The sequence below is a fragment of the Aptenodytes patagonicus genome, chromosome 5 (assembly GCF_965638725.1).
Source record: "Aptenodytes patagonicus chromosome 5, bAptPat1.pri.cur, whole genome shotgun sequence".
Lineage (NCBI taxonomy): Eukaryota > Metazoa > Chordata > Aves > Sphenisciformes > Spheniscidae > Aptenodytes > Aptenodytes patagonicus.
This window is the reverse complement of record NC_134953.1, coordinates 51,715,115-51,730,345: the sequence shown is the minus strand read 5'-3', so window position 1 is coordinate 51,730,345 and position 15,231 is coordinate 51,715,115. Positions and strand designations below refer to the sequence as shown.

The 15,231-nt window shown below is 48.8% G+C and overlaps 1 protein-coding gene across 1 annotated transcript in view; it reads left to right on the top strand.

The window, feature by feature from the left end:
* RXRG (retinoid X receptor gamma) overlaps positions 1-15,231 on the top strand; it is a 42,097-nt gene that overhangs the window by 15,770 nt on the left and 11,096 nt on the right. Inside the window, exon 2 of the mRNA XM_076338191.1 lies at positions 13,681-13,940. Coding sequence (XP_076194306.1) covers positions 13,681-13,940 — 260 coding nt within the window. The remainder of the gene's footprint in view (positions 1-13,680; positions 13,941-15,231) is intronic.

The window sequence follows — 15,231 nt, the reverse complement described above, 5'->3', positions numbered from 1 at the left end:
TGTCATGCCAGAGCTTTCCCTGACACTGGATCAGAGAAACATCCCTCTGGCAGGCTGTGCCTGAGGCTGCACAAAGTCTTTCTTTTCTGTGGAAGTCTTGGATCTTATTGAGGGTGTGCATGTGAAAATCACTTCTTTTGGAAGCAGATTGTTTGTTGGGGTTTTTGATTGAAAAATGTTTCTTTCAGTCTTGTCACAGAGGAAAAAAAAACTTGTCCTGCTGAGAAATTCAATTTTCTATCCAAAGATTGAAACAAGCCACCTTGCAGCCAGTTCCTCTGCAGCGCTCTGGGTCTCTGCTTGCAGGGCCTTGGGGCATCCCTGCCCCATGCCTGGCTCTTGCCTCCTGCCCCTAGCAAGGATCCTAAGTGTGGCTGTTAAGGGACAGCACTGGAGGCAAAGCCAGCGTTATCCTGAAATAGCAAACTTTGCCTACAGGTTAGAAATCCCTGTGGTTGCCAGTGACCTGATGCCACTTGGATTACTGCAGGGTGGAGAGGGTTTTGGAGGGACCCATAGGTGAGTGTGGGGCAGCACTCACTGAAACAGGAGCTGTGCCTACGGCTCCTGCACCTGGATGTAGCTGTGGACACTTGGAGGAGGGCTGGCCCTTGCTGAGGATGTTCTCTGGAGATGTCCTCATTGTATGTTGGGATGGTGGCAGGGGAGGACACAAACTCAACTGAACAGGGAGAGGGACAGGACATAGCACCACACAGTGAGATGCTGCTGTGTTATGCTCTTGTGCTGGTTATCAAACCCTCTGGTGTCTCTTCCCCAGAGCTCAAAACTTGTGGCCTGTGATTGGGGCATGTAAGCATGCTGCTCGGCTGCCTCTCCTCCTCCGAAACAGTTCTGCAGTGCCATTTATATTTGTGCAATAAAACAAATGAGATGTGAAAGGTGGCCAGATAGAAAATACGAGAGCGATCTCTTCTGTTTGTATTCCCCCTGTAAGACTGCAGTTACTTGTTTTTTGCCTCAGTAGAACCTACTCTGAATACTGATCTCTCTCTCTTTTTTTTTTTAACTGTCAGAAAAAACAGTGTGTATATACCTGGGCCACAGGTAATGGGCTATGCAGAACACTGATACTGTTGCCTGCAAACCTCCTTGCTCTTGACACCAGTCTGGTTATCCATTAATTCTGCTAAGTGGAGATGCGCTCCCAAATGTTAGGCTCCTGTGCCCAGATGATAAACTCCAAGTCCTGGAGTTGCTCCGATGTACCTGCTACTCATAAAGAGCTGTACGTCCATGGCATGGTATCCTCCTGATATTGCACATTGTCAGGTGCTTGCAAACAGATGCAGAGTATAAATGGGAGGAAGCCAAATCACCTTTTAAAAATAACTTTAAAATCATTAATATGAGGGAGGGGAAAAAAACCCACCTTCCCTTGCTTAAACTCTCTGGCTAGAGAGGAATGTGTATGGCAATGTCTGAGAGTGAAGCAAGAAACAGAGCTTACAAGGGTAACCTTTCCTTCTCCTGCACACACAATACCTCGGGGCTGACAGCACCTCAGTCAGCATCTGCCTGAGCTGCGGCTGGATGCTGTGAACAGCTCCATGCTGGCATATTGCATGCCTTCCCCTTGTAGCATGCTTAGTGCCAAAGAGCAGCGTGGGCCCTCGGGTGACCTGGAGGGGCCAAGAGCCAGCAGGCCCTTGAAGGATGCCAAACGTCCTAATCTGCTGTTCTTCCCTCTTTTTGTCTCACTGCTTGCATGGCATGCTCCCCACCCTGTATGTAAGGGTGGTTCATGGTCTCCCTGGGAAGGCAGAGCCCCTTGCTAGCCCCGTGGCCCCTTTCTCTGCCACATGGCCAGTGCCAACAGCAGGGCTGTAACCCACCTTCTCCTCCAACACACATGTAAGTCAGTGAAGAACTTAGTCTCCTCTCGCTTTACAACCTTGGGCAAAACTCCTCCCTCCTCCATTCCTTTGAAGTGACTTCATCTGAGGTTACCCAGATCAGAAACCAGAAACAGTGGGCTGTGCTATTGCCTGCATCCCTGCCTCTCCCCAAAATTGCAGCAGTTGGGTAGAGGGCTTGCTGTGCAGGGAACTGGGACTGCTCCTCCTCCAGAGTACCAGTCACTGGAGGAGGCAGTGCTGGAGCCTGCATGTGGCTTTGCCCCGATCTGGCAACTGGCTGCTTGTTTCTGCTTGTTTCTACCTATTTCCTGCAGTACTTCATTGTCACGGTGGATGGGCATTAAATTGAAGTTGTGGATGTACGTATGGGACTGCCTGTGAAGCCTACTGCATTCTGCTGCCATGGTTGTGAATGCTTTACTGACTGCATGTGGCATGGATTGTGCCCCCTGGGCCCTGTCTCGTGTCCCCACCTCTTCTCATCCCATGCAGCTTTAGCAACTGGCTAATGATGCTTTTTTGGGGTGGTTTGGGTGTTTTTTGGACCCCTTTTGATGGGGTTGGGGAAGGGAGTTGAGCTTCCAGCTCCACCAGGTCCTGGTCCTCCTCAGCCCTGGCTGCGTTTCCTAGGGGTGACTCAGTCCAGCACCGCAGGGGCCACAACTACCAGGAGCACAGCTGAGGCAAGGCTTGGTGTGGGACGGGAGAGTGGAGCTCCCTGCCCCGCACAGCCCTAGCCCCAAAGCACTGCGATGGTTGCACGTGTGTGCCTGCCCTGTCTGTCAGCCAGCCCATCATCAGGGCGCCAGCCCCTCTGGGCGAGGGTTGGCCCTTTGCATGTCTGGAAAACACCTCCACATGGCTGGGGCTAGTATAACTAATAAACTGCATTGAGCCTTCACTGGTGGAAAACCAAAGCACCCCCCTCCTTCCCCACAATGCTCCTCCCCTAAACAACTTAAGCTCCCCCCCTCCTCCCAATTTCTGATCTATACCGGAGCCGTCATGCATTGATCGGCGTCTTATCCGGGCGATTATGCAACCCGGACGGTCTGCCGTGAATTTGCAGGGAGCCGAGACAGCTGAGCACAGGAGCAAGCCCTGAGCGGTGGAGAACAAGAGCATGTCTCATCCTGGCGAGCAGCTGCTGCCGGCGTGAGGCAAGGATGAGGCCACGGGAGGAGGCAGCTGCCCCGGCACCCTCCGAGAGCCCCTGCCTCTGCAGAGCCATGTCCCGACCCCGGCAGGCTGCGCTGCACTCTGGGCAGCTTTGAAGTTAGAGGAGGCAGTTGTGTTTAGAAAGGCAAGAGATGAACTGAAGATTAAACATGTATGGGAATTATCCTCACTTCATTAAGTTTCCTGCGGGCTTTGGCAGTAAGTATTTTACTTGTGTTTGCAATCTGTGCCTTCTGGGTTAGGTGGAGGAACTGATCCCACAGTAGGAGTATGGGGGGGGTAAAGGGAATTTAAAAACATGTTTAACCTAGCTCGTATGTGGCTGTAACCTACGGTGCCTGTGTGCTTATGATTGAAGCTGTCCTGTGATTATATGTGCTGTGAACTTCAACACAGACAAACCAAGCTGCCTGAAATTATGCAGGCTTGAGTCAAACCATGACTCATTGCTCTGAAGTTTAGTATACAGCATTTGAGAGATGCATGTGTGTGTTTGTGTGTGATGGACTGAATCTATTCATTGAAAGAATAGGATCAAACCAAGTAAGTATCTTTCCAATTGCATTTTTATTCAGTTGTTTGAGGAAAAAATTTAAATTAAAAAAAAAATTAAAACATAAAACAGCCCCCAAGAAAATCTAAAGAGGACTCTTTCCTTGCCCAGTGGCTGTCTCCTGCCCTTGTGACACAGATACCACCATAATCGTGTGAAGCTGTGTCAGATTAGCCAAATGAGGCTGCACAGCGAGACAGCGGTTTGCGAAGGGCTGCGTATGTGTGGCTGTGAGCTGCAATACCCCCGTGCATGCCAGCCGTGAGTGAGCCCCAGTTGCAGAAACCAGAACTGCTCTTGGGAAACGGACTTTGCAATTACTGGGGCTTGCTCATTATTTTTATCTGAAGTTATTCCTCTTGTCCTAACATGGGGGATGTGTAAAGGGAATGGGTTGAGGAGCTGTAGGGTGCCCCCCAACCGAGGCAGGGAGAAGGCAGGTTGGAGTGCTTGGCTGCAAGGGGCTGGAAGCACCTGTATGTTGGCTGCTGGCAAAGTATTGATGCTGCTCCAGGGAAGTTAAAGTGCATTGTTGCTTGTGGACGTGCAAAGCCTTAGTATCTCTGGAAAACTCCTCAAGTTGTTCCAGGCCCCTCAGGGTGGGTAAATGCCTCCAGGACTTGTTCTGGAGGCCCCCAGGCTGTATACATCAATCTGTTATTTCTCTGCTAGAGAAGAGGTTTGTGCAGACATTGGATTGCACATGGAATGTTCCCGCTATGTGTATTTTTTTTCCTCCCTCTTGCACCAGATGCTCACCTCTGGTAATTCTCCAACTCCAGAAAAGTCATTGGTATTGCATCAAGTCATTCCCAAGTTTCACAAGTGCTTGACTTTCCAAAGTACCTTTTTTAGGCAGTTTCTGCAGAAAAGAGATGACTTGTTGAAAGAATCTATTGCTCACTGGTGTTTTTAAGGAACAAGCAAAGACAGGCCAAATTCTCTCCTATTGCTGCAATAAGAGTGAAACAATGGAAGTGTTATTTGTGTTTAATTTATTGAGTATTACAAATTTACAAGGAAGCAAAAGAAAAGTGACATTCAAACTGATCTTCAGAGGAACCAGGCACAGATCCCTGTAAAGACAGGGGTCACAGCACTCAGCAGAACCTTTGGGAGATTTCTAGGAGAGGAAATTGGTAGTTGGAGCAGGCACTATTCTCCAGCCCACCAACAGTTCAATACACTGGGACTTTAACTTTCATTTAAAAGTATATTTAACTGGTGTTTTAACCTGCTTCTAACTTGGTTTAGAAAAGCAGAGGAGCTTTCTGCAGATGAACCTGTGACAGAGATGCAAAAACATTGGCCAAGTTTTGTTTTGGCTGCTTTAAAACAATTGCTCTGGCCTGTCCTATGCTCCCTGGACACTATAGAACTGCAGGTCACCGCTCACATCTACACTCCCCTCAAAGCTGGAGGGCTTCTATGCTCCCGAGGCAGCTTGAGGGGCCTGGGGGCCTGTAGGTGGTGTGGGGGCTGCCTCGCCCTGGGTTGTTGGGTCTGCAGAGAGGGATTTCTGGCTGTTTGAGAAGGCAATTGCTGCTCTGGCCAGACAACTTTAGGGCCTATGGGCTGTGGGAGAGGACACTCAGGCTTTGAGAGGGATGAAGCAGGATGGATATAGTGACCATTGATGGGGGGGGTGGTGTGGCAGCTTCCCACTGCCTTGGGATCCTCACTGCAAAGCCCATGCAGGCAACCTGCATGTCGGGCAGGCCCGCAATACGTTCATTGTCTTTGCTGCTCCCTGCTCCTTTAAAAATAGCTATGAAACTGTTCCTTGTCTGCCTGCGCTGTCACCATGAAGGGGGACATCAGGGTGGTGGAAAAGGGCAGTGTCCACACTAGACTGTCAGCTTGTTACATTCATTGTTCTTGCACTGTGTTGCTGGGGGGCACAGTTAAGGTGATGTGGCTGCTCCTGTTCAACATGTCTAGCTCTTAATTGTATTCAGATTTCCTTTAGCTCTGAAATTCTGGGCTTCATTTTGAGCATAACAGCAAAAAAAAGCATGTGTTTTCTTTCTTCTTTTTTGCATTCAAGTAACTGTTACATATGCTTTAACTGATTTTATCTGCATACAGGTTAGAAATAAGGTATGTGTTTTTGATGGTGTGTATAACTGTCACTTTGATCTTAAATGTCTGAATAACACCATCAAATTTGTCTGAGAATGTACATACACAAATTGCTAATAAGCACATCATTGGTGATGGGAAAAGGACAGATTCACTCTGAAGTGTTACAGATGAGTTTATAGAGTAGCAGGGAAAGTGTTCAGATAAGTCACCCTTACACATCTAGAGCAGGAGTTGTGCACTAAGGCAGATGGATTTGCCTTCACAGCCTGGGCTATAGGAGCAAGGAAAGGGCTTCAAAACGTGTTTTTATTCTCCAGAAGTTTGCATTTCATCCGGAGCCCAGCTCCCAGGGCAAGGAAAGGTGCTGTGCTGTCCTCTCTCTCTGAGCACTCTCTGGCACAGTTGGTTGGGGACAAGAACTAACTTGGCTCCTCCACAAAGTCTCTTTTATTAGTACTCATGTAACTTGGCCTGTGGCCACACCACCTCCGGCTGCAATCTTGTCAGCTCTCCCAAGCAAAGCGGGGTTAGGCCAGGTCGTTTGGGGGATAGGGAGAGTTGCAGAGGAAAAGCCAGGCTGTGCCTGGAGTGGGGTTGCTGCCCAGCTGTTTGACACCTTTTCACCTGTGACGGTCCCAGGTTTTGTGACCTGTAGGATGCTTTTTCCCTGGGTGTCACAGCTTGCCATGTCTGTACCTGTAACTGTGTATGTGAAGATGGAAGAGGGCTCTTTGACCCAGCAAAGGTGTGAGAAAATGCAGTGACTGGGCAACTCCTGCAGCTAGGGAAATGCAGATTTCTTTTCTTTATATGTTTTTTTAAAGCAGGAGACACTTGCCTTCAATTACCTGGGGCAGCCACAGACCCTACAGCTGGTGGGATCCTTTCTGATGAGGACCTGTAGCCTCTCCAGCAGTTTAAAGACCAGTGTAGGAATTTGTGCATGTTTTTTCCTGATGGATGCTGTGCTGGAGATCCCACTGGCCAGGGGGGAAATCTGGTCAGACAATCATGAAAAATCCTTCAGGTCTCAAATTCAACAACTTTTATTTCTTTGGGGATGAGAAACTTTATCCAACACTTGTGTATTACTGTGGTAACCAGGGGGGTGTGATACCTTGTTAAGGTGAGTAAATTTGGCTTGCAGTCCTTATTTTAATTACCTGAGAAGCAGTTGCTAAAGGAGTCTTTGGTTGGCAAGATCACCATAGCCATAGAGTTACCCTGTAATGCGTGGTTCCTGTCAAAGTCATGGCAAAGCCTGTGTAGCTTCTGTGGATTTTGTTCCTTCCTTCCCTCCTCCTTAGCTTGGCTTCCTGGAGAGGAGACTATGTGGTTACACTGCAGGTGTGTCTTGTCCAAATGTCCTTGGACATATTAAGCTATTGACCCACTGTCCAATTTCAGTCAAATCGGACCAAGACCTCCAAATAGCATCTGATGCTGAGCTTGCACGGGGGTGGGTGAAAGTCTCATGTGCTTCCAGCCCACTGCTTCTTGTGGGCCAAGTTTTGGGTGGCCCTTGTTTGCAAGGGCAGCACAGGAGGATTACCTGAGAGGAGAAGGAGCAGCTCTTCCCACCACCCAGAGAGCTGAGGGAAACTTTCTCCCGCTTGTTGGTCTCCTGCCCTGTGCAGATCCCTGTTGCAAAAGCCCCGGCTCACATATGTGCCAGCACACCTCCAAAAATTTTTGCTTCTCCGTGATGTTAGCTGTCAGGGGAAGGCTGCATTATTTATTGACTCAGAGCTGACCAGAAAGATGGAAGCACAAAGGTTACTGGACCTTAAAAGCAAGGCGAAAACAATAACCTTTCTGTAGGATATTAGCATGGCAATCTGTACTGCCTGTGGAAATCTGCTTGGACAGTTAAAAATACCACCAGAAAGGGAATAGTTTTTCAGTTTAGCTTCCATGTATTAAATAAAAACAACTTCTGCAGTCATAGCAGCAAAACTTTGTTTGATTCCAGTTAACATGGGTTCCCTGCTACATAACTACATCCAATTTCAGGAGTGTTTCTCACAGGTATTTCCCTTGAAGGTCGTCCCCAAGGACAAGCTGCCTGCCAAGCTGTACCTCCCACGCACGCCCATGCTCCTCTGCTGAAATCAGCCCTTCTCTGCATGTCTCTTCCCACTTCTCGGTGCTCTCTGATCTGTGGAGGATGAAGTATCTGCAAAGTTTTGCTAGTCGTGTCAGGCAGGGCAACTTGCACCTTTAATTGTTCGTGCCAATGAAATGAACCCTTTCCGTGTATATCTGAGACCTCAGAAGCACAAGCCATGTTTTTCATTATTCGAAGAGTTTGTTCCAGCTTTTGATTCTCTCTGGCATTAAAAACAAGACTGTGAAGGTTGAAAGTATCATCATCTCTAGGCTTGCCAGGGATCTGCAGGTCTCAGGAGGCAGGATTGCTTTAGGCCTTAGTTGAAGAAAGACTCCAGTGTTTAACACTGATATACCTTTCCTCTCAAGGCTTTTCTAGGTGTTAGAGCTGAAGGGGCATTAACCAAAACAAACTTGCAACCCATGTTGGTTAAATAAACAGTGTATGTAGGGCTCGAATGTTTCTGGTCTCTGTGCATTCTCATTCCACTTTCTGCTCAAATGTAATTGCTGAGACTGGTGTTTTCTGCCATTATTTGGGTGAAAATCAAGACAGCTTCATTGGTTGCAGCCTGGACACTTCTCTTCCTACTGCCATTGCTGAGACATTTGAGGTCGCTTGTGTACTCTTGCAGGTAGTCTTTGCTTCCATGCCTGCCCCAGCTTTACCGTGAAATGCTCACAGCACAGAGGTATCCAAGCTGGCTTTATCGAGCTAGTGTTGGTCCTGGACCAGTTTAGCTGTGTTAGCCCAGATCTGGCTGTTTAGCATTGGTGTGGTGGACCTGGAGCATTGGCTCTGCAGATGCATCTATCGGACACCTACGCATCTGCTGTGATGTAGATGGTGTTCATCGATTCCTGATTTTGTGAGCCTATTCATGCAAGTTTCTTATCCCTGGACTAGAATTTTGCTAAGGTGGAGGTGAAACACAGGTGGAAGTGGAGTATCAAAGCTTTCTGTCCTTGCGTGGCTTCAGTGGTTGGTGGGTGAAGGTAACACTGTTGCTTATGTCCTCAGGGGCACTGTTTTAAAAATGCAGAGAACCAAGTGGTTCTTAGGGTCTTCCCTCATTGTTTTTTCTAATGTAAGCAGAATGTCTATGCTGACATTAGATATGATCCTTATTCTAAATGCTAAAGCAACAGGATGGATGTTGTGTCTGTGCACACACTTCCAACCCACGGCTGCTCTCTGCAGCAAGTGATGTGATGAATTTGCAGAGGCAGTTTGAAACAGCAAAGCACCCAGAAGCAAGTTTCTTCTTTTTAAACTTTGCTTCCTACAAAGAGAAGGCTGGAGTGCGTGCGTTTCTATACAAGAGAGTTTGTGAAGGGTTCAGGCGCTGGGTTCTCTGGACACTGCATGTTTGCAGTGGAGACATCAGAGAATCCACACAAAGCAGTTCCGTCCTGTCCTCTCTTCCTCTTCTCCTCCAGGAGAGAAATAAATACAGTATCAGGCTTCCCTGAACCTCTCTTCACCTGTCCAAGCATTAATGTGGAGGAGGGAAACAGGGGAGAAAGAGATAAACAGCCCATTTGTGGATCAGAAATAAGCTGGTCTTGAATCTGGAGTAGGTGGTTAAAAGCTGTAGCAAGCCCTGATGCTTGATGCAGGGTCTCAGCTGGTCTTCCCCAGCAGACATGGGGGACCTAGCCACTCTGGGAGCTGCACTCAGTGCTCATGGGCAGGGGCTGTGCCAGCCGCAGAACCCTTGCCTCCCAACGCAGGGCTGCCCTCCGCTCTGTTGGGGCCCCGCCGCAGCTGGCTGAATCCCCAGTATCGCTTGTCACCTTGCATTACCTGACAGACAGACTCAAGGCCCGCTTTGGCCTGTGTAAATGTCACCTGTGCCAAATGCCACTGGAGAGGCGGAGGCGGCCGGCTGCGGCTGGCACGCAGGACTGAGTCCCATCTCCCCAGTCCCCTCCACTCTGTCCCAGAGCTGCTTCCCCACCACAGAGCAGCTCCTTGCTGGTCCCGCTCCACTGCCATGCTGATGTTTCTGTTCATCCCCCAAATGATGGGAGAAAATACTTCAAGGAAAGCCATGCCATCCCTGCGAGCCCACAGCCTTTCTGATTGCTTTCTGTTGGGAGATGCATGACACTGTTTTCAACCAAAATGAATCAGACTTGCAATCTCTGCTGTTTGCACTGTCCAAGCCAGCCTGGCTCCTTTAGACTGAAACAACTTTGAGGGTATTCAGCTCAGGGAATAAGTAACCCCGGTGTCAAGCATGCTTTGGCATGGCTCTTCCTGCACACCTTCTGCCAGCCGTGTAAATTGTTCCTTGCACAAGCTGATAACCTGGTAGCAGTCACATCTTACATCCCTCTCGGAGCACTCCAGCCTGAAAATGAGAAGCTGAGAGGCGTATTTCCCCAGGTGTGGGAGGGTGCATTTCTGCTTCCTCAGGGACTGACTTCGCAAACTTATCCAAGGGAAGGACTGGAAGTCAAAGTTTGGACCACCTTGCAGGAGTGCTTTGCTTTGATTTCCCCCCCCCCCTCCCCTTTTCTAAATGCAGTTTGTATTACAGTTTGTAACAGACAGATAAAATTGTTCATTGGTAAATGGAAAGTTAACACTGATGATTTTGACCAACGGGTTTGTCACAGCCTTAGCAGGCCAGCATGGCCAGGCACTGTGGAAACAAGCATATTAACTCTGGTTTGTGTCATCAGGCCCTGGCAGAGCCTGGCTTTACACCTGTGTGCTCTCCAGTAGATATTTTCATTTATCCATCCATCTGCACCAGCAAACACTCCTTCATGCATTCATGCTTCCTCTTTGGTGTCTTATAGTTTGGGTAAGAGAGACAGGCACAAGCCCTCCAGGCTTCCTGGCTTCAGCCTTTGATCCCATCCTCAGGGCTAGGGGATTCCCCTGGCCATAGCCCTTGAACAGTCACCTCTTGGCATGGACACAAGCACACCATGGGACTTGCCCTGGCCAGCAGTCTCCTTGGGTGAAAGCTTTGTTCTGGGTCCTGTCCTGGTTTTGGCTGGGATAGAGTTAATTTCCTTCCTAGTAGCTGGTACAGTGCTGTGTTTTGGATTTAGCATGAGAATAATGTGATAACACACCAATGTTTTAGTTGTTGCTGAGCAGTGCTTACACTAGTCAGGGACTTTTCAGCTTCCCATGCTCTACCGACTGAGAAGGCTGGAGGTGCACAAGAAGCTGGGTGGGGGCACAGCCAGGACAGCTGACCCAAACTGGCCAAAGGGACATTCCATACCATGTGATGTCATGCTCAGTACATAAACTGGGGGAAAGCTGGCTGGGGGGGCCGCTGCTCGGGGACTGGCTGGGCATCGGTTGGTGGGTGGTGAGCAATTGCATCGTGCATCACTTGCTTTGTGTATTCTTTTATTATTATTATTACTATTTTACTTTATTTCAGTTATTAAACTGTTCTTATCTCAACCCACGATTTTTTCACTTTTCTGATTCTCTCCCCTATCCCACTGAGGGGGGAGAGTGGGTGAGCGGCTGTGTGGTGCTCAGTTGCTGGCTGAGGTTAAACCATGGCAGTCCTTATGAAACTTGGAGCCTTTCTAATGGAGAAACTTAGTGGTGACAGTGTTTCTGTAAGGTCTGATGTAAATGCAAACAGTTAAATAACTCTCCTGGGAGTCTTTTCTTATTGGTTTAAATCTTCTGCGTGATACTTTCAAAATATGCCCTTTTCTGTGTTAGTGGAAAAGGATGAAGAATCATTCTTCTCCTTAGCTGTCCTGGTGTGACAGATTTCTGCCCAGTCTCCCCTTCAGTGGCTTGTTTTCCAAGCTGAAGAATCCTCAAAGGCAATGTTGTTTATCTAGTTGTTTAAAGAGGCATAAAAACAATTTTTTTATAAGTCTGTGCTACAGATGCTGAGGGGGACTGTGAAACTACTCGCAGGTGATGAAAAAATGCATTTGCTTTTCTCTGAAGCCGATAATGGCACAAGTCAGGATGGTCCTTTTAAGTCCCAGGAAACAAGAGGTGCCGCTGTAAGCTGAGCGCTTAGGTAAGGCAGGGGCCAGGCAAACAGCACATCTTCTGCCCACTGCTAAAGGCTCTCCTGGCAGCTGTCTCTGGGGTGAAAAGCCTTTGCGCTTGGAAGCCATTACAAGGTAGGGATTTTTCTGTCTACTAACCGAAAACAGGCTACATGTCTCCATGATGGTGGCAGGGGGATGTGGGGTGACTCTCTCCAGCAGCAGGCAGGATCCCTGGCTCTGCCTCCAGACCGCCTCGCTGCCTCCAAGGCTTCTGCTGTTGTCATTGAGCCGGCTTCCTCTTGCTGCACATCGCTTTCCCACTGGGAGAATTGATCCAAAAAGCCAAAGCAAGAATTGACAAAGACCTTTTCTCCCCCCCCCCTGCAGAATTAAGTCTGAAGTGGGTTGATAACGGCGGATCGAGTCCTCCTTGACTCTGACAAATGTCTTTAATGTTATTCAGCAAGCTGACCTTTTCCCGTCTTTATTGTGCATCTTCCCTTTGAATCAGATTTGATTGTTACTTCAGGTAAAATAACAAACACTGTCACGTAAATAACTTTGCAATAATGTTAAAAGGAGGAAAAAAACAAACAAACAAAACACCAAAGCGCTGCCTTACTTGCAAATGCAATGGGAACAAGCATCCTCTGTGCCAACCATGGAAAACCAACTGTGTGACCTTCCCACACAAGATCTTTGCCTTGCTACTCCAGGGAATGATCTCCTGTGTTGAAAAACCAACAGAGAAACAATGGTTCATTGAAATGTTAACGACAGCTAATGCTAACTGGGGTTGGTAAATTCTAGGGGAGGGAGAAAAGGTCATATAAATCCTTAAAATACAGCTAGATACATAACCCATTGGGACTAGTGGGCATTTGATGCCCAGATACCCTCTGAATATTTGAGACTGGTCTTATAGAAGGCAGTGTTTAGGCCTTGGGTGAGGCGTTCAGCCTCAGAGGCTGCCCTAAGGTAGCAATGATCAAGGTTATATTGCTTTTCTATGCCACCTCTTCCCCAGCGGGGTTCAGGGACAGATTGATCTCATGGGGCTACTGTGAGGCTCAGTTTGGCAATGTGCACTGGAGCTCTTTAGTGTGGAAGGAGGAACCCTCTTCCCTTGTGGTTGTGAGACTGTCTGCCCAGTCAGACTGTGTGGCCACAGTCTCTGCTCTGTCTTGTACTACGTGAGGAAAAGTAATGGACAAAATATTTTGTGGGTGCCTTGTCCTGTCACCCACATTGCTAGCATGTCATGGGCAGTTTCTGTCCTGCGTTGCATCCACCTCCTGAAGATGCTGGCATCAGGTTTTGAGAGCTGGAGGAACATGTGAAATAGCACGGTGGAGAGGTAAGCGGGTGGGAAGGGGAAGAACTGAACCATGGGAAGAAGAAGAGGAGCCTGCTGAGCATGGTGCCTGAGCCATCGCAGGGAGCAAAGGTGCTTCATAAGACATGGGGGGCATTTAGGGTTTCCAGCGTGGCTGGTGGAGATTTCATGGTTTCAAATGTGCGCTGTCTCTAGAGCCAGCTTGGACAAAAGAAATGGGACCTCAGGGAATAGTTCAGAGAAAACCAGCGTGAGGCAGGTAGGTAGCATGCCTTCTTCCAAGTCAGCTGAGGCACCGACGCAGTGAAGGAAGATTGGATTTTTAAGTATTATCTTCATAATATGTTTTGTTGCTGTATGTAACTCTATTTACTGTACCATAACCAATGTTTTGCTCTTTCCCTTTATAGCGTAAGGCATGTTTGCTGGTTGGCTTTGAGTCTTGACCAGCATCTAAGCTGCCACAACCAAGGCTGGGCAGCTGATCACTGTACAGCCAGCCTTGCTCATAGTGTTTTTAATCATTCTACTTCTCCCTGTAGATTCCCCTGTTCACGCCAGCTCCACATCTGTGAGCCCGTTGTCAAGCCTTTCCACAGGAAATTCGGTGGATGGGCACCACAACTACCTCGAGGCCCCTGCGAACGCCTCCCGGGCACTGCCGTCCCCCATGAACGCGATCAGGTCTCCAGTGAATGCGCTGGGCTCGCCGTACAGAGTCATTGCGTCCTCCATTGGCTCACACCCCGTTGCTCTGTCCTCAGCCCCAGGCATGAATTTTGTGACACACGCCAGTCCGCAGGTAGGCAGATGTGCATACTTTGCTACAATTCATGGTGTTCAGACTGGGTAAAGTCCCAAAACTTGAGGGAGTGGGTTGGCTGGTGGGGAGTCTGGTGTGTTTTGGACACGTAGGGAGATCAGCTGTAAAGAACAATTTCCAGCATGTGAATCTTTCTGCATAAATCCCCCTGGCACAGACACGGAGAAGACACCTGTATATATTTCAAAATACCCTGCACAATAAGGGGAGAGAGCTAATTCCCAGGTCTGTTCTCACCATGGGTGCAGTCCAGTTCCCCTCCACTGCATCTATTGCAGTGTGTATAACTACTGTACGTGGAAATAATCGGGATAGCCAAGGGGTGCAGCATGTGAAGCATTTCCCTTCTTCCTGCAAAAGGATATCTGCTTTGTTTCATTATTTGGAAAGGAGACAGACCTTCTAGAGAGAGACAAATGTTAATGCTAAATGCCAGCCACATACTCTGTGTTGCATATAAACTTTGCCTGGAGAAAAATGAAGTGCTCCTGTCCTTGCTGTCTGAGCTCACTCAGGTGCTGAGGTTTCCCCTCCAGACAGGGGGGAGACCCAGGTGTTAGGGTCGGTGCCTCCCCAGAGCCATGGATGGGCTGGGAGCCTTCTGGGGTGGCTCTGTGGGGCAGGGACAGGGACACGCTGCCCCAAGAGCCTGGCACCACCTCTGGCATGGCTGGGACCAAGATGGCAGTGTGGAATTTTGATAGTGTACTGAAATGTTCTGGGAGTCCAGATCTAAGTGGAAATTCTGCCTTTTGTTAACAAGACTTTGTGTTTTATTGGTGGGACCTGAAGGTAGGGAGTGCTTAAGAGCCTCATGGCTCCTGCTGAAGAAGCAGCAAGGAGATGGTCCCTGAGCCCTCTCTGCCCCATACCCTGCTGCTACTCCATGGTCTGTCTGAAGCTCTTCCTAGCACCTGCCACTGAGGCTGGGAGAGGATGGTATGGGGAGGCCCCTGAAGAGCTCTGAGAGAGAATAAGGGTGTTTTGGCAGGTTTGGCTTACCTTTCACCAGCATCTTCAACTCCTGCGTGGGTCTGGGCTACCTGCAGTGGGCGTGCTGGGCATCCTTCCTCCCCTCACACCACCCAACTGTTCCCCATTGACCTGACAACATTTGTGCCTGTGGCATCCAGGGCAGGTACTTTGTGGTGGTGGAGCTGGTGGCAGGATTGGCTACGTGGAAGCCTTTCCTTTGGGGTTGGGGATGCTCTGGGAAGCGGTTTCCCCAATCTGGGCACCATGCCAAGTTCCCAGCTCTGAGGAGTGGGTT